Source organism: Cardiocondyla obscurior, linkage group LG03 (genome assembly GCF_019399895.1).
Source record: "Cardiocondyla obscurior isolate alpha-2009 linkage group LG03, Cobs3.1, whole genome shotgun sequence".
In the NCBI taxonomy this organism is placed as follows: Eukaryota; Metazoa; Arthropoda; class Insecta; order Hymenoptera; family Formicidae; genus Cardiocondyla; species Cardiocondyla obscurior.
In genome coordinates, this window is record NC_091866.1 from 579085 (window position 1) to 595036 (window position 15952).

At 29.1% G+C, this 15952-nt stretch overlaps 6 protein-coding genes across 15 annotated transcripts in view; 4 read left to right on the forward strand and 2 right to left on the reverse strand.

The window, feature by feature from the left end:
• Positions 1–1476, forward strand: part of LOC139113851 (venom dipeptidyl peptidase 4) — a 248684-nt gene extending 247208 nt beyond the window's left edge. For all 8 annotated transcript variants that reach the window (XM_070675285.1, XM_070675287.1, XM_070675281.1 and 5 more), the window contains 3 exons: positions 6–166; positions 852–1063; positions 1197–1476. In XM_070675285.1, coding sequence (XP_070531386.1) covers positions 6–166; positions 852–1063; positions 1197–1295 — 472 coding nt within the window. In that variant the 3' untranslated portion in view covers positions 1296–1476. The remainder of the gene's footprint in view (positions 1–5; positions 167–851; positions 1064–1196) is intronic.
• A 2606-nt stretch (positions 1477–4082) lies between these two features.
• On the reverse strand, positions 4083–5326 carry Rpi12 (RNA polymerase I subunit RpI12). The gene is made up of 3 exons (XM_070675325.1): positions 5192–5326; positions 4842–5058; positions 4083–4763 (listed from the first exon to the last, which is right to left on the reverse strand). The coding sequence occupies exons 1-3, from the start codon at positions 5322–5324 to the stop codon at positions 4739–4741; spliced, it is 375 nt and encodes a 124-aa protein (XP_070531426.1). The 5' UTR covers positions 5325–5326; the 3' UTR covers positions 4083–4738.
• Positions 5327–5357: 31 nt separating this feature from the next.
• On the forward strand, positions 5358–8261 carry LOC139113854 (asparagine synthetase domain-containing protein 1). Of its 2 annotated transcripts, none has more exons than XM_070675295.1 (5): positions 5358–5627; positions 5881–6081; positions 6187–7119; positions 7212–7624; positions 7719–8261. In XM_070675295.1, the coding sequence occupies exons 1-5, from the start codon at positions 5568–5570 to the stop codon at positions 7891–7893; spliced, it is 1782 nt and encodes a 593-aa protein (XP_070531396.1). In that variant the 5' UTR covers positions 5358–5567; the 3' UTR covers positions 7894–8261. The 2 variants fall into 2 exon arrangements, with proteins under 2 accessions (XP_070531396.1, XP_070531397.1); XM_070675296.1 differs by lacking the exon at positions 5358–5627 and adding an exon at positions 5721–5804.
• LOC139113858 (potassium/sodium hyperpolarization-activated cyclic nucleotide-gated channel 1-like) lies at positions 8193–11473 on the forward strand. The gene is made up of 9 exons (XM_070675300.1): positions 8193–8488; positions 8669–8893; positions 8988–9174; positions 9335–9469; positions 9658–9853; positions 10004–10195; positions 10357–10455; positions 10640–10761; positions 10845–11473. Exons 1-9 carry the CDS (start codon positions 8193–8195, stop codon positions 11001–11003), a joined length of 1611 nt encoding a protein of 536 aa, XP_070531401.1. The 3' UTR covers positions 11004–11473.
• On the forward strand, positions 11332–13164 carry Non3 (Ribosome production factor 2-like protein Non3). The gene is made up of 5 exons (XM_070675320.1): positions 11332–11473; positions 11594–11726; positions 11843–12282; positions 12461–12605; positions 12685–13164. Exons 1-5 carry the CDS (start codon positions 11451–11453, stop codon positions 12886–12888), a joined length of 945 nt encoding a protein of 314 aa, XP_070531421.1. The 5' UTR covers positions 11332–11450; the 3' UTR covers positions 12889–13164.
• Positions 13073–15916, reverse strand: Cysrs-m (cysteine--tRNA ligase-like protein, mitochondrial). Of its 2 annotated transcripts, none has more exons than XM_070675305.1 (9): positions 15820–15916; positions 15284–15542; positions 14849–15144; positions 14543–14750; positions 14161–14423; positions 13956–14092; positions 13678–13800; positions 13300–13560; positions 13073–13226 (listed from the first exon to the last, which is right to left on the reverse strand). In XM_070675305.1, the coding sequence occupies exons 2-9, from the start codon at positions 15520–15522 to the stop codon at positions 13191–13193; spliced, it is 1563 nt and encodes a 520-aa protein (XP_070531406.1). In that variant the 5' UTR covers positions 15523–15542; positions 15820–15916; the 3' UTR covers positions 13073–13190. The 2 variants fall into 2 exon arrangements, with proteins under 2 accessions (XP_070531406.1, XP_070531405.1); XM_070675304.1 differs by lacking the exon at positions 15820–15916 and adding an exon at positions 15712–15811.
• Between the last annotated feature and the right edge of the window lie 36 nt (positions 15917–15952).

Here is a 15952-nt window from a genome sequence, read left to right on the forward strand (position 1 = left end):
TACAGGCATTTGCAGAATAAATTGTCCTTCATTGACCGTACCAGAACGGCGATATGGGGCTGGAGTTATGGTGGATACGCGACCGGCATGACGCTTGCTATGGACTTAAAGGGTGTCTTCAAATGTGGCATGTCCGTCGCTCCAGTCACGGATTGGGCTCTTTACGGTACGTTATTGATAAATGACTGATCGATGGTGTAATACGTAAAGTGTACTTAGCCCACAGATTATTTCGAAAAGAAGGAAAATGATTTAGTAACCGCAAACTAAAACTATCTCACAAAATAGTAGCTCAGGACGAGCAATTTTTTGTAACTTGCTAAATTATCCAGCGAATGAAAAAGTGCCGTGCCTTTTAATTATCGCAAAAAGCGGAAGTACTTTCTATTACAAATTTTCGTTGAAAAGGCCGAAGAAGAAACATATTGTATCGTCAGCGTGAAGGATTTTTTTTTTACTTGATCTTTTTCACTATAAATGAAGATTGTTGGGAGAATTTACTTGCGGAGAACGCAGCTTACTTAAAATGACTTATGTTAAGCTCATTTGGTTCCGGGATTCGTCTAAGAATTTTTTTATGCACCGGTGTTTTAATGAAGAAAAGTGAGCGCTCCGTGGAAACGCGTTAGCGCAGCTTTAATATTACTTTCTCAACTGCTTTAAATTCGTGTCAGCGTTTACCTCCTTTTGTTAGAGCACGTGAGAAAAATACACGTGATTTACAGGATGACGTTAAAAAGACTTATGCAGCATCACACTTGTACAACGTCTGCATAAGATATTATGCGCGACATAATAGATCTTTTTCTTTTTTTTTCTTGAATGTTATTTTTATTAATTACTTATTACAGATTCGATTTATACTGAGCGATTTATGGGTTTGCCAACTGTTGCCGATAATTTGCAAGGCTACGAGCAAGGCCAACTGCTTAATAAGGTCGAGAACATCAAGAATAAGATGTATTACTTAATTCATGGCACTTTGGACGACAACGTACACTATCAGCAGTCACTTATGCTTGCCAAGGTATTGGAGCAGAAAGACATCCTCTTTAGACAACAGGTATGTTCAAACATATACACATTGTTGTTAGATTTAAATTAAAATATAATACTTACGTGTATATACCAAATAATTTAATTTTTTTTTTAATTTTTAATAATTTAATTTAATTAAAATTTTTTTATTTTTACAGACGTATACAGACGAGGACCACGGTATTGTTCAGTCGCGAGCGCATTTATATCATTCGCTAGAAAACTTCTTGGACGAATGTTATCAGACGTCATCATGATCGGAGCACAGCATAGTATTGACAATCTAGACGCTGTACACCACCTGCCTCACACTTGTAAATACTTCGTTTTGTACATAGTTAATGTACGATATGTAATATGAGCATTTAGAAAATGTACATAGTGGTGTGAGATTGCCGAAGAAAGATTCGAAACGTAATGAGAAAAAAAAAAGAAAAAGAAAGAAAACGAGTGTGAGCATAAAATGTGAAACAAAAAAAAATAGAATAATTAATTAGACACCAGTGTCGTGAAATTTCGCAGGACAAGTCTGTAAAAAAAACACGTTTGATACATTTTTTAAAATGCCCGACTAAACGGTGTGTTGAAGGCCTAATAACGGCACGTTCTCCGTCATTTCGCCGTTCAGACCTCATTAGAGTGTATTCCGTATCGTTGCAGCTCGTACTTACATTTTCAGCTCACAAGCCTTTTTCGAACATTGTTGTATTCATATGTGAATTGTTACTTCTGGAATGGGCGAATAAACAAATTGACTTAAAATAAAATTTAAATAGTGCAAATTAAAGCACAATTTTTCGCGATTTAATGTTTGTTTCATAATATCAGTGATATTATTTAATTTTATTCTTAACTGCAAGGATATTAATTGCCATTTATGTATATTGTCAATATTAATAAAACGATTAATCAGTATATTTAATTTATACATTAAAAATACAAATTAATTCAACAAACTATGTGTCAAACTTTTTGGGAGAAGTTTTTTAATTGAAGAAAATGACGTTTTCTATCGTGTGTTAAATTATGCACACCATTACAATAATTTTACTATCTATAAAAAGATACTTCATGTTTCTATATGTTACATTTATTAAGAGTAAATTATTTTTCTTTTGATAACTGCATCTTCTCTTTTTGATGAAATATTACGTTAACATATCAAAATGTTCGCATATATGAGTTCAGTCATTATCTTATAATGTTAATAAAAATTTTTTAACATTTTGAAAAGATGTAAATCTTTATATTTTTTCACAATAAATTAGATAAAATATATTTTAGAATAATTAATAGTTTTTGTTATTAACAAAAAAAATTAAAACCGATTAAAGTATAACATATTACTAAAATTTGAATCAATTTGAAATTCTATAAAATACAACTTCTAAATTTATTATTTGCGAATGGTAAATTGTCTAGCATATAAAATATATTCATATACTTTCTATTGCATCTTTTTGATGATAAAATTAAAAAGCGAAAGTATGCTATTATGTATTGCATACATTTTTCGACAATAATGTTATCGACGATATTCCGAAATATATCATTTATTATGACCTCAACGAGTTTTAATTTCTATTTAAAAGATTTTATTGGTCTAGTAAACACTGTATATCTAAAACATTAATTTAAATTTTATTGCAAAAACAAATTCTCTGAACTCATATATGTTATCTTAAGACTCTGGAATACTCAGCAAAAATACAACACGTGTAAAACAAAATTAGTATTGATTACCCCAATACGTGATACTAACAATCGTTAATGCTACATAATTATATATAGTGCTAATCAAACGGATTTTCAAAATAAATAAATAAAATAAGAATATTGTACGAGATCATTCTTGTCAATAACTTTTACAACATTCGCCGACGATGTGTAACCAATTAATAATATACAAAAATCAAAATTTTGCGTGCACAAAAATGTGAAATTAAGCCAATCAATTTTTGAGATATATTTAGGAATGTTCTTAAAGCGTAACATATTTTCACAATACTGTTTTGATCAACTATTGTAATGTTCGTAATTTTTATGAAAGTGTGAAAAAATAAAACAACGTTGTGTGATGACCGACGGAAATTATGCAGGAAATGATAACTTATAAATTATACTTTCAGAATTAACGATAATGAAAGCAATGTTTTGTAATGATCTATAGATAGGGAACATATTATTTTTTGTATCTCTATAAACTGTTACACGTTTCGAGAGAAGCATTTCATTATAAAAATAATATATGTACAAAGACATTTCCATAAAAAGAATATAATATAATAGTGTATAATAATGTGCAAGTGTTAATAAAATATATGTTTTCTATAAAACATATACTTTATGCTCTGAGTGTATAATAATATTAGGAGTATAAGCATCGTCGTTTGATAATTGCATTGTTAAAATATTAATCCCAATATTATTTTACTTAATGTAAAATTTTTCAAACAAGGAATATACTAATAATACGATTTTGTCATTTTATTCCATACCTTAAAAACTGACTGTGACAAAAATAGTATTATTGGTATTGAATTATGGATATTGCAAATAGAATACCGTCAATATTTCGTTAATGAAATTATATACAATGAAAAATTATTTTAAAATATTAAATATAATTTTTTTTCTGAATAACTTTTCAATTTTTAATTTGACAATAAAACTCTTTAAACTAAAAGTCAAATTAAAGAAGTTTTTTCAAAGATAAATATATTTTAAGAAAAATTTTTTAGTTTATTATATTTTAATTGTTTGAAAACATATAATTAATATTTTCATATATCAATTACATTTTTTACTTGTAACTTATCTATTTTAATTTATATTATAAGTATACCAGAGTTTTAAGTAAGTGCAATTACATCACTTTATATCATATTTGTATATCTATAGTTTATGTAAGAAATGCATATAAAGCTGACGTCTCACGACGTATCTTTTTTTTTTTTTTATAAAATTCCAAAAAAAATTAGTTTACAGAAACTTTTCCTTAATATAAGATAGCATATCTACTTCTAATTATTGTTAGACTACGGCAAATATTAGTGCCAATATGTAAATGCATACTTAGAGTAAGTAAGAAACTCTATTGATGAACTCTCTATTAAAATTTTTTAATACAAGGACCACTGTAACAATTTTGAGAGTGGATCAAGGTGAATTTATTAAAATAATTGTTAACTTTTATCCCAACACGCGCATTGTATATACAAAAATTACTTATCGAAACACTGAATTATGATAAGAGCATTGTTAGAAAGAAGATATTGTGACCTAGTAGAGTTATGAAATTATGACAAGTGTACTCTCTTTCACCACTATTTGTTGAGTGTATGATAAATAAAGCTCTATGTTTTATTAAAGTAGAGTATTTAGATCTTAAAATAAGAAATCTTAGAAATTGCTCCATTACACATATATTTTTATATATACAAAAAAAGCAGATGTCCCTTGCGTACCATCCCTTCCAGCTAGTATTATTTCTAAAGAGAATTCTATTAATATATATTTTAATCATACAAAAATATATTCAAGATAAAATACAAGATATATATGAAAATAATATACAATATTTTTAGTTAAAAAAAAAGAATTAAGAATTATATTTTCCTTTCTTATATATTTTTTAATGTATACAACTAATTTTATAAGAAATGCAACATACTTTTTACAAAATATTTGGAATTGTATATTAAGAATTTTCTGTTTCCTTAAATCTAAAAATAAAAAAATTTATTTATTAACAAAATATTCAGTAATCATGTGAATAATAATATTGCTATGTATATACATACTTGCATTTGGTACATGTATAAAATACAGTTTGTCCTTCATCAGCAGATCTTAATTGTAATGTTGCATAAGACATTTTGTCATTTAGACACTGAGGACATCGTCGGTCTACTACTGGTCCCTCAGTATCATCATCACTATCATCAACTTCTTTTGTGGATGCATAAGTGTGCTTGGTGTTAAAAAAAATCGTATGTGTCATTTCCATATTGCCAAAAACTAAAATACAATACAATATTAGAAATGAATTTTTCATATAATTATAATTTTTTTCATTATTGTTCTTACAATGTTTATTTTACAGAATCTCTCATATTATTAATATACATATATACACATTATTTTTTCGTACCTTCAGAATTCCATTCTCTTTTGCAGGTGTAACATACTACACTTCCTTTTTCGCCAAGTAAAGGTAAAATCGAGCCACAATCTGGACAGAAGCCAGGTGCAGCGATAAAACAACTGTTGTTGTTACTTGCCATTATTTAATATGCATTTAACCGGCGCACACAATGATTGTATCAAACATAACCTAAAAATATTCGACATCGAATCATATGGTAAATCACTGGAGACATTGGAGAAGTACCGAAATATATACCTAGAGTGAGAGAAAACTTACTCCGTTACTTCGTTAAATATCTAACTTACCAACGAGTGTGTCTGCTTTGCGTTCTTTGCTATAAAGCATCCTGTATCGCTGTTTTTGTGCCAATATTCATACAATGTGCGGAATATTTTGCTCCATACATCACCCCGAACAAAATTCTGAATCTATTAAACAGGTACATGCACGAGATTGTGGTTTTTTATTTGTATAAAAAATATAAAATATAAATTTTGATAGTAGAACGGCACGTCCACGCGCGTGCGAATGTGTACAGTTTAAAAATAAACGGGAACATTTTTGCATGAATACTAAAAACCATTCTCAATTGTTTTTATCACTTTCAGGAAGAATGGTACAAAGAATACTTTCTAACATAAATTTACCATTTAATTTAGCATTTATTTTTACATTTATTCAATTTATTTCAGTGGAATATCTGTAAGGATGCTGTAAATGCACGAGGTCCTGATCATTTAACAGAGAAACAATTGACGTTGAGTCGTGATTGGGAGGGATACTTTGCTGCTGCAATATTATGGATGCAGGGACCTAAAATAACGCCTCAGCCAAGTTTGGACGAAAATGAAAACTTATTACTTTGGAATGGAGATGTTTTTTCGGGTTGTTTAGTATGTGTTTGCTGGATAACCACATATATAAGCTACAGGGAATTTTAATACAATGCTTTGAATTGTTTTTTGCACAATAAAACATAATAATTTTATTTGTTTTAGGCAAAAGATGACGTTTGTGATACAAGTATTATATTAACTGAATTGCAATTAACTATGGATATCATGTCTGTGCTTCGAAAAATTGAAGGCCCTTATTGTTTAGTATATTATCAAAAGTCAAGCAATACCTTATATTTTGGACGGGATATTATCGGACGACATAGTTTGCTTTTAAAAGTGGACAGTAAGGCAAATATTTTGACTTTAACTTCTGTAGCAAATAAAAAAATGAAAGGTATTGTAGAAGTTCCAGCCATAGGTATTTTTGCAATGAATTTAAATATGCCACAAATAAATTTAGCATGTTATCCATGGAGAGAGCCTGATTTGAGATTTACAGATATTATCGAAATGTTAGAGACAAATTTAAATGTGGATATTGACATTAAAGAAACTATAATGGATACTAGTTTATCATCATTAACAACTGACTTGCACCTGCATCCTGATTCAAAAGATGTAGAATATTTAGAAAATGCACCATTCAGTAAAGACTTTAATGAGATATTGTGTCATCTCTTGAAAAATCAAGAGGTAGACGAAAGGGTCGAACGTTTAACGAAACTCTTGCATGAGTCTGTAAAAATTAGAGTAAAGAAGAAGCCAAATTATTGCAAGAACTGCGTAACAAACGCACTAAACGATACAAGTTTTATTTGCACTCATTCCAAGATTGGTATATTATTTTCTGGCGGCCTGGATTCAGCAATTTTAGCAGCTATCGCCGACAAGTACGTTCCAGAAGATGAAAGTATCGATCTTATTAATGTTGCGTTTGAAAGACCTGCCAGTAAAAATCAGAACACTAGCTGGGCAAACAGTGCAAAGGAGAATGTTACTCAAAAATATGATGTACCGGATCGGAAAACAGGACGGCAAACATATTCCGAATTATTACGAATTTGTCCTAGTAGAAAATGGAATTTTATACAAGTACGTATTCGAAATGTTTTTCGCTAATTAATTTTTTTATATTTATTTAAGGAATGAAATAATCAAGTTATTCTTCTAATTGTTTTTTTCAGTGTAATATTTCACAAGCGGAACTGCAAGTGTATCGTGCATCGCGAATTTGTGATCTGTTACATCCATTACGTACAATTTTGGACGAGAGTTTAGGATGTGCTATGTGGTTTGCGAGTAGAGCGAAAGGCGTTCTCTACCCAATAGACGACGCATACGAGTCGCCATGTAGGATATTACTTTTAGGAATGGGGGCGGATGAATTATTCGGTGGATACATGAGACATAGAACCATATTGAGACACAAAGGATGGGACGCGCTGGTGCAAGAATTAAATATTGAATTGGCCAGAATTTCTGAAAGAAATTTAGGTCGGGACGACCGGATTATTTCTGATCACGGGAAACAATCCCGTTTGCCCTATCTGGATGAAAATCTGGTGAAATATGTACAACATATAAAACCATGGGAGAGGTAAAATTTATATAATAATAAATAATTAATAATAACGTTAGCTGTATTTGGTGAAAAAAGCTGATCGTGTGAATGATAATAAAATTATTGACAGGTGCTACCCAACTGAGAAAATGCCAAGTGGATTAGGAGACAAGTTGTTATTACGTTTACTAGCTTACAAGATTGGTTTTCAATACACGGCTAACTTTCCTAAAAGAGCTTTCCAGTTTGGCTCGCGAATTGCAGATTCTAAAGAGAATGCTAATGATATATCAAATAGATTATAAGGCATAAATATTATTATTCACGATAAATATCACCGGTCCAGAAAAAAGAAGTCTAAAAAATTATCTTAATTTTTTAGTTATTTTATTTTATTTTTTTTTTAATACCGGCCTACGATTGATCAGTTTCTTATAACTTAAATTTTATCGCGCCTATAAACCTGGTTTAATGCTCTCGATGAAAACTGCTACATTCCGATAATTTTTTTTTTTTTTTGTGATTCAATTTTTTTCATGCGAGTGTTTGCAATTGTAGGACTAATAGTGTCTCTTTGAACAAATTTATATATTGACATGTATTAATGCAGCATCAATACAATATGACGAGTCAAGATCCGAATGTTTTAATAAAGCGAGGTAATTTACACGTACACGTATGCGATTTACCCAAAACGTCTGGCAGCAATTTACCAAAATTACCTCCAAATGCGAGATTTTACAATCGTTGGAAACGAAACCTTCAAAAGCTTGTTCTTGTTTCCACTCGACATCCTTTAACGCGTTTGATTTTGCGCAGCCAAGCAGCTGTTACTTTTGAAAAGACGAGACATTCAAAATCACCTCATCGATGGATGATACATCCATGTAGTATGTTAAGGTATAAGAATACGTTCTGTAAAGTTAGAAATAGTAAAATAAAACAGAAAAATTGTTTTGATTGGTTAATTCTGTAATTTACAGAAATTAAAATAAAACTAATCAATCAGGACAATTCCATCCTGCTATTTTGATGATTTTTTGCTTGAATAATGAGTAATAAAAAAAAATGTTATTGCAGGTTCTACTGGAATATGATAATGACTGTGATTTTTTTATATTTCTTCATGACCGTTCCGTATATTATATGTTTCTCCAGAATTGGAAGAAATAGAGGTCTTGAATGTTGGAATATTGTATATCCAACTTATGTTATTTGTATTATCGATATAATTTTGAATTTTATTACTGGATTTGTATCGTGTGATGGGCATGACATTTTTCTTGATGTCACTGTAGTAGCAAGGTAATTATATTACAGTAATATATTGATTCATTAATTTTTAATTGTTTTTTTCCGTCTAAAAGTTTAAAACTGAAATTTATATGTATTTGAACAGGCATTACATAAAGGGATTTTTCTTGATTGATCTTATTAGCTCAATACCATATCCGTGGCTTTATTCAATATTTATATCGTCATCTGACACATATTCAAATTCTGCATTGCTTATCTTTGAGTTCTTACCTATTTTGAAATTTATTCGCATATGTACACTACGACGATATATACAACAAATTAATGCGGTAACTTATAATTATACAGTAATATGAAATATGCGCTAGTAAAAATAATCATTAACTTTTATGATTAATTTTTGTATTGCATACTTTATTGGCACACTGTATAGATATTATTAATTAACTGTTTGAATATTACGCATAAATTAAAATAAATAATTTTTAGAACTTTGGAATTTCACAAACTCAGCATATAATAATATGGCTTGTTATTTTAACATTATTAATTTTTCATTGGAGTAGCTGTCTAAGTTATATTGTCCCTTACATCGTTACATATTTACAAGGAAAACCAATAGAAGTACGTGATTTCTATAAATGATGTAAATCTTTAAAAATGTTTAAGAGTTAGCTTTTAATAAGAAATTTCGTTAAAAAAAATGCTTTTTTAAAGTCTTACATTGTAAAATATATTATAAAATGTATTATAAATATTTTACAACAATTGCAATGTATAATTTACTTATTTATATTTTGGAATAATTTCAGGACTCAGATGCATATTACATCTCGACAAAACTTTATAACAGTCTCGATTGGGAGATATATTTAATATTTCTACATATTGGTGTGAGTAATTTGATCGGCTCTAATTTTAAGGAGTTCGAAAGTTTTGGTACTTCGGATAAAGCAATAAGATGCATACTTCTACTCTTAGGAAAAAGCTACATAATTTACTTAATTGGTACGTCGTTTTTTTATATACGGAAATTCTATTGTTTGCAGGAGATTAATTCTTTTATTTTGATTAAAATGTGATTTCTTAATTATTATATACAAATTTAAATTAAATAAAAATTGACACAACAATAAAAAAAAAGTTATGTAATTGCAGTTATAATTCTACAACTTTTGGAATCGTCGGCAAAGTCAGAACTCAAATACCAACAAATTATGCTTGAAGTAAAAAAATATATTCGTCAGAAAAAGCTTCCGCTATATTTGCAAGACAAACTGATTTTATATTATAAATACCGTTACTGGGGCTATTTCTTTGACGAGAACATCATATCAAAAACTCTTTCAAGTTAGTTGAATAAAAAATTCATTGAATAATAAAAGATTCGTTTAGAGCGTACTCTTATTGATATATGTTATTAATTAATTAAAATTGGTTACCATTTACTAGTTATTAACTAAGTTAATATAAAGTATATTTTATTCTAACATTTTCTAACACTCCCTTAGATCACTTAAATGAAGAAATTTTATTACATAGCAGCCAAAGATTGTTGGATATTCCAATTCTTCGGAATTTGCCCCATAATGTCCTCAGAAATTTACTTAGTAAGTCATTAATTTTTCTTTTTATTCTATACAGAATTAATGTTTCGGAAATAGTAGTACAAGCCTTTCGATCTTTAGCGTTTTCTTCAAGTCTATAGTTGCAATCAATCTGTTCATTTTCGGTTATATCACTTATTTTAAAAGGTAAAAGTTCTAATTTTAATATTAAATTTATTTATTGCAGGTTCACTGAAAATGGTAATATATCTTAAAGATGATGTAATTTATAAAGCCGGCACCGAAGGGACTTACATGTATTTTATAGCTAATGGAACCGTTGCCTTAATCACGTATTCCGGAAAAGAAGTAATTAAAAATATTTACACATAAAAAAAAATGTATACTTTATTAGTTTTTATAATTAAATAATTATAAAATATTCTTTAAAGATATGTCATCTTTATGATGGTGATTATTTTGGTCACGATAGCTTGCTCTCTACGAACCAACGCAGACAAGAATCGGTTATCGCATTAGAAGTATGCGAGCTACTTTGTTTAAATCGTTATGATTTTAAGCGTTATTTTGCCAAAAATTTAAGAGCATAATGATCTTTTTGAGCATTTAAGCGAGCACAATCAAGTAAAGTAAAATAAACGAAGAACAGTTTTAGCTTTAGTGTTACAGTTGAGATTTCAAATATTACCCAATTTTTATATTATTCTTATTATCTAATCAAGTATTAGATCAGCGAATTTGCACGGCGTCGGTATATGCAAAGAGCATATTCTATCTTTGTTACTCGGTTACAAGGTATTTGTCCTTTTCTAGTTGACAATGCCATCTACTCATAAATGTCGGAACTGAAATAAAAAATAACGTAACACGCACGGATATCTATACGCTTATGAACTAATCACAGGTTTCTCCCCTCCCCTCACATGTGCACATTGCTGCACATGGTCCAACGAGCGATATAAGTAAGGTTATTCGTTTATCGAAGAATATTATTGAGGCTGTGATTTTAATTGAATGTATTAATTTGTTGTTTTATCATGCCTGCTGTAAACAGAATCAAGTAAGTCACGTATTTCAGTATGTTTCCATAGATAAACTTATTAAAACAATATATATTCTTTAAATACAGTTACATTTGTAAAAATTAGGCATTGCACTTTTACGTAAATTACTTTTGTAGAAAACCAGTCACACGTAAGGGCAAGATAGCTATATTGAAAAAAGAGCCTAAACTGGTGGAAAATGCGAAGGAAGCTTTATATCTGAAGGGTAATCGTGCATCACAGACTGTGATCAGCCTTATGAAGGATTTGGTAAGATACATGAGATAAATTTTATTGACAGTTTCTATATCGTTTTAGTTTTTATGATAATTTTTAATAATTGACAGAAACGTTTGTAAATTATTAATTAATTGTATACCTTTCAGTATGATTTGAAAAAACCCAATGTACAAATGATGAAACAGAAAAATGATATACTACCATTTGAGGATATTACACCTGCTGAAAGACTTGCATCCAAGTATAATGCATCCCTTTTTATGATAGCCTTACACAATAAGAAACGCCCAAATAATTTAGTAATGGGTCGAATGTATGAACATACATTATTGGACATGATAGAATTTGGTATAGAAAATTATAAAAGTCTAAAGGATTTCAAAGTTGAAAAAATCACATTGGGAATAAAACCATTATTGATTTTTAATGGTGAATTATTTGAGAATAACCGTGAATATGGAAGAATCAAAAGCTTGCTTGTTGATATGTTTTTAAGGGAAGAGGTACAAAAGATCAGATTGCAAGGTCTTGAACATGTGTTAAGTTTTACAGCACTTGAAAATACAATACTTTTGCGCAGTTACAGGTAAGATATAAATAAAAAAAGCATTTATTTTCAAAAAAATATATTATTATTTTTTTAAAAGAATCAATAATGCAAAGTATCATGTAAAAATGAATATTGAAATGGTGTAAAAATATTGTAGAATATAATTAATTTTAATTCAGAATTATTATGTTATTAATTAATATAATGCTTTCAGGATACTTTTGAAAAAATCTAATACAAGAATACCTAGGATAGAACTTGAAGAAATAGGACCTCGTGCTGATTTAGTGTGCAGACGCAATAAGATTGCCTCGGACGATTTGTTCAAGCAGGCTTGTAAAAAACCTAAAGCACTCAAGGTATTTTATAAACAATTTTTGAAAAATAATTCAGTAAAAATATGAATTTGGGTTTAATAATTATAATTGTTATATATAGGTTAAAACGAAAAAGAATATCTCTAAGGATACATTAGGAACCACATTTGGCCGTATACACGTTGGAGCACAAAACATCAATAGTATTCAAACAAAAAAAATGAAAGGTTTAAAGAAAACATTGTCAGAAAAAAATGCTCAAAAAAGAAAAACTAATGACGCTAATAACGACAATGCGAAAAAATTAAAAGAAATTTCAGATTAAACGATTAATTGATTGAAACACTCAATCGACGTCAAGTTTAATCAGACTTTTTTATTTTAATGAAATTTATATTGCCTCCAATTTATAGATATAGTATCGACGATTTATGTTTTTGACCAATAATATAAATAATTAAAAAAAAATTGGATTAGACGAAAAAATAAATTAGTAAGTATGAAGTAAATAATTATAAAACATTGTAAAAATGTTATATTTGAGTAAATAACGTGGGCGTTTTATAATATCTAGTATAATTAAATACGAAAGGTAATTTTATTATTACATTTTTATTTAAAATATAATTATTTCCAACTCCAACTGGTAATATTTTGCTGATCCTGCAAGTAAAGATCTCATATTAATAAGCTTTTTAATAATTACTTTTAAATATGATTATTGTTGAATATTTACCTTCACCATAATTCCACAAGTAGTTAGACATTTTCGTGCATTATCGCATTCTTTTAATAAAATCGTGTCTTTTGGATTATTCTCAAGTGCTCGAACTCTCACGGCCGTTCTAAAGTTCAGAAAATGATTGACAATATTCTCAACTTGTTTGTTTTCAATTGTTGATTTTGTGGATCGCGAAATTCCGAACTTCGAGAGAATATTAGAAAGATAATTTGAAACTGCAGCAACTGCACCTATGCTATTACTATGAGATTTTACCTGTAATAAATAAACAATTAATAAAACGCGCCGTTTTTATGATTGCGCCAAATTGAGCAACTGTAAAAAAAAAAGGAAAAAATTGAGTCGTATCAATTTTTTACGTAATTAACTTACGTTATCTTGATAAAGCATTTTATTTCCTATTCCAACAAGATTGATAATAGCATGCATTGCTTTGGAAGTATCAAAATCATCCGCCAACGCTGAATAAACCCGATTTTTTGTATCGTATAAAGTCTGAAAATATTTAAATAATTTAACTGAGTACTGCAACATTAATTTTTTTTATCATACGTATTATTTAATTTAAGAAATAAATCGAATATTAATTTTAAAAAGTAAAAAAAAATTAATAAATTACATACAAGTAAAAGTTAAGATTGATAACTTACTGTGAGTAAAAGATTTTCGTCAATTTCACTTGCTTTAAATCTTCCAGCAACATAATTATCACAATCGTTCAGAAAATTATCGAGTTTCTTGGTAACTTGTACTGCTATTTGCATGACTTCATCTGTGAAATTGATACCTAAGACAGAAGTTGGTAGATTATAATAATAAATTGATACATTAAATATGTTCAACATTGCTACATACCATTTCGATAATGAGAAAGTAAGCAAAGCACCCTAAGCTCGTTTGCCGAATAGTTTTCAAGATAATCCTGTATGCTTATTGTGTTCTTTAAACTTTTCGACATTTTTATATCCTTTAAAGTTAAATGGCCGCAATGAAGCCAGTAATTCACCCATTGATCAACATTGTGATAACAGCAAGACTGTGCCTCTTCGTTCTCGTGATGTGGAAAAGTTAGATCTATTCCACCACTGTGTATATCTATAGAATTTCCAAAGACTGTGCTGATAAAAATACATACTGCTATGAATCAATACAGATGAATAAATTTTGCCATGCAGATATAATTACAAAAATAGTCCACGTAATATTCTAAGCAAATATTTTAATTTGATAAAATTACCTAGCAATTGCACTGCATTCTATATGCCATCCTGGTCTACCACAGCCCCATGGGGATTTCCAAAATGGTTCGTTGTCTTTTGATGCTTTCCATAGAGCAAAATCCAATACTGATTTTTTATTCCCCACAGGCTGATCTTTTTCAGCATTGGGTAGATTTGCTAATTTTCCATAATTATTATACTTTTTTGTGTTAAAATAAACGGATCCTGTAAAACATAATTTGAGTAAATGCAAATAAATAAAAATCAGTAATTGAGAATAAGATAATTTTTTACAGTAACAAAATTGAAATGATAATAAATACCATCATTTGTAACGTAGCCATCCTCTTTAGCTACAAGCCTTTCAATAAACTGAATAATTTGTGGTATATAGTCTGTAACTCTGCAGGATAAATATGGCTCACGAATATTCAGCTTGTTTATATCCGAGAAAAATTCGGACTCGAAATGCCTCGACAAAGTATAAAAATCTTGTTGGCTTTCAATAGAACGTTTTATTATTTTATCATCAATATCAGTTATACCCATGACTAGTAATACATCTATATTAAAAACGTCCGAGAGAATTCGACGAATAATATCGGACTTTACATAAGTGCTGCAAAAAGGTAATAGAAATATAAATTAATTTTAGTGTTAAGTAAAATACTGATAATTTAATTAATAACAAACTAAATATAAATATATGAATTTAATAGTAAAGAGTACGCGATAAAAATTTTTATATTTCTTATTACGTTGCGTGTCCAATGTGCGAAGAGTCGTATACTGTGGGACCGCAAATATACCATTTCAGAATATTTTTCATTTTCAAAACTAAAGGCACCTTGCATTTTGTTATAGGATTGTATATGGATACTTCGGTTTGGTGTCCCACTGGATTTATCCACTGTGGCCTGTTGCAACGTTTCGCCTCGATATTTATAAAACGTTTGCAAAATCGGATGGACTTAGGCGTCACACGAATCGCAATCATTTTTTCTTAATTTTTTTTAGCTGTATTAATAATTATTAAATTTAATAATTACTTTTTTCCTTTCAATAAGAAAAATTCAGATTAAATCTGCCCGAATGTTTTCATCGTTCACTAAATATCAATTAATTGTTCGAAAAAATTTTCTTAGGACTGTATTATAATTAATTTTTATCGAATACTATTTATTACATTTCTCAACAAAAACCGGTATTGTAATTTATAAAGACTGTACAGCATCAATTATCAAAGTTCTACGAAACGTCTTTTTTTTTTCTTTTATTTTAATGTGCTTCCAACCATTTATGGCTCCTGGCACTACGAGACGTCTTCGCTAAAGAGGTTAGGACTCCTAACTTAGAAGATTACCATCTGACTACCATAGTACCATCTTTAGATTTTTCAGTGACCACAGTTGTCACTGACGTCAGCG

What these genes read in the sequence shown, in the direction of transcription:
- Cysrs-m (XM_070675305.1), bottom strand. Translation starts at nt 15,522, where the DNA reads ATGATTGCGATTCGTGTGACGCCTAAGTCCATCCGATTTTGCAAACGT. An exon ending in ACGAAAATCTTTTACTCACA is followed by an intron (nt 13,801 to 13,955) that starts GTAAGTTATCAA and finishes AAATATTTTCAG; the next exon opens with ACTTTATACGATACAAAAAA. An exon ending in AAATGCTTTATCAAGATAAC is followed by an intron (nt 13,561 to 13,677) that starts GTAAGTTAATTA and finishes TATTTATTACAG; the next exon opens with GTAAAATCTCATAGTAATAG.
- Rpi12 (XM_070675325.1), bottom strand. Translation starts at nt 5,324, where the DNA reads ATGGCAAGTAACAACAACAGTTGTTTTATCGCTGCACCTGGCTTCTGT. An exon ending in AAGAGAATGGAATTCTGAAG is followed by an intron (nt 5,059 to 5,191) that starts GTACGAAAAAAT and finishes ATTGTATTTTAG; the next exon opens with TTTTTGGCAATATGGAAATG. An exon ending in TATACATGTACCAAATGCAA is followed by an intron (nt 4,764 to 4,841) that starts GTATGTATATAC and finishes TTTTATTTTTAG; the next exon opens with ATTTAAGGAAACAGAAAATT.
- Non3 (XM_070675320.1), top strand. Translation starts at nt 11,451, where the DNA reads ATGCCTGCTGTAAACAGAATCAA. An exon ending in CCTGCTGTAAACAGAATCAA is followed by an intron (nt 11,474 to 11,593) that starts GTAAGTCACGTA and finishes TTACTTTTGTAG; the next exon opens with AAAACCAGTCACACGTAAGG. An exon ending in AAAAACCTAAAGCACTCAAG is followed by an intron (nt 12,606 to 12,684) that starts GTATTTTATAAA and finishes TGTTATATATAG; the next exon opens with GTTAAAACGAAAAAGAATAT.
- LOC139113858 (XM_070675300.1), top strand. Translation starts at nt 8,193, where the DNA reads ATGCAGCATCAATACAATATGACGAGTCAAGATCCGAATGTTTTAATA. An exon ending in CTACATAATTTACTTAATTG is followed by an intron (nt 9,854 to 10,003) that starts GTACGTCGTTTT and finishes ATGTAATTGCAG; the next exon opens with TTATAATTCTACAACTTTTG. An exon ending in TGTCCTCAGAAATTTACTTA is followed by an intron (nt 10,456 to 10,639) that starts GTAAGTCATTAA and finishes TATTTATTGCAG; the next exon opens with GTTCACTGAAAATGGTAATA.
- LOC139113854 (XM_070675295.1), top strand. Translation starts at nt 5,568, where the DNA reads ATGTGCGGAATATTTTGCTCCATACATCACCCCGAACAAAATTCTGAA. An exon ending in ATGTTTTTTCGGGTTGTTTA is followed by an intron (nt 6,082 to 6,186) that starts GTATGTGTTTGC and finishes TATTTGTTTTAG; the next exon opens with GCAAAAGATGACGTTTGTGA. An exon ending in GAAAATGGAATTTTATACAA is followed by an intron (nt 7,120 to 7,211) that starts GTACGTATTCGA and finishes TGTTTTTTTCAG; the next exon opens with TGTAATATTTCACAAGCGGA.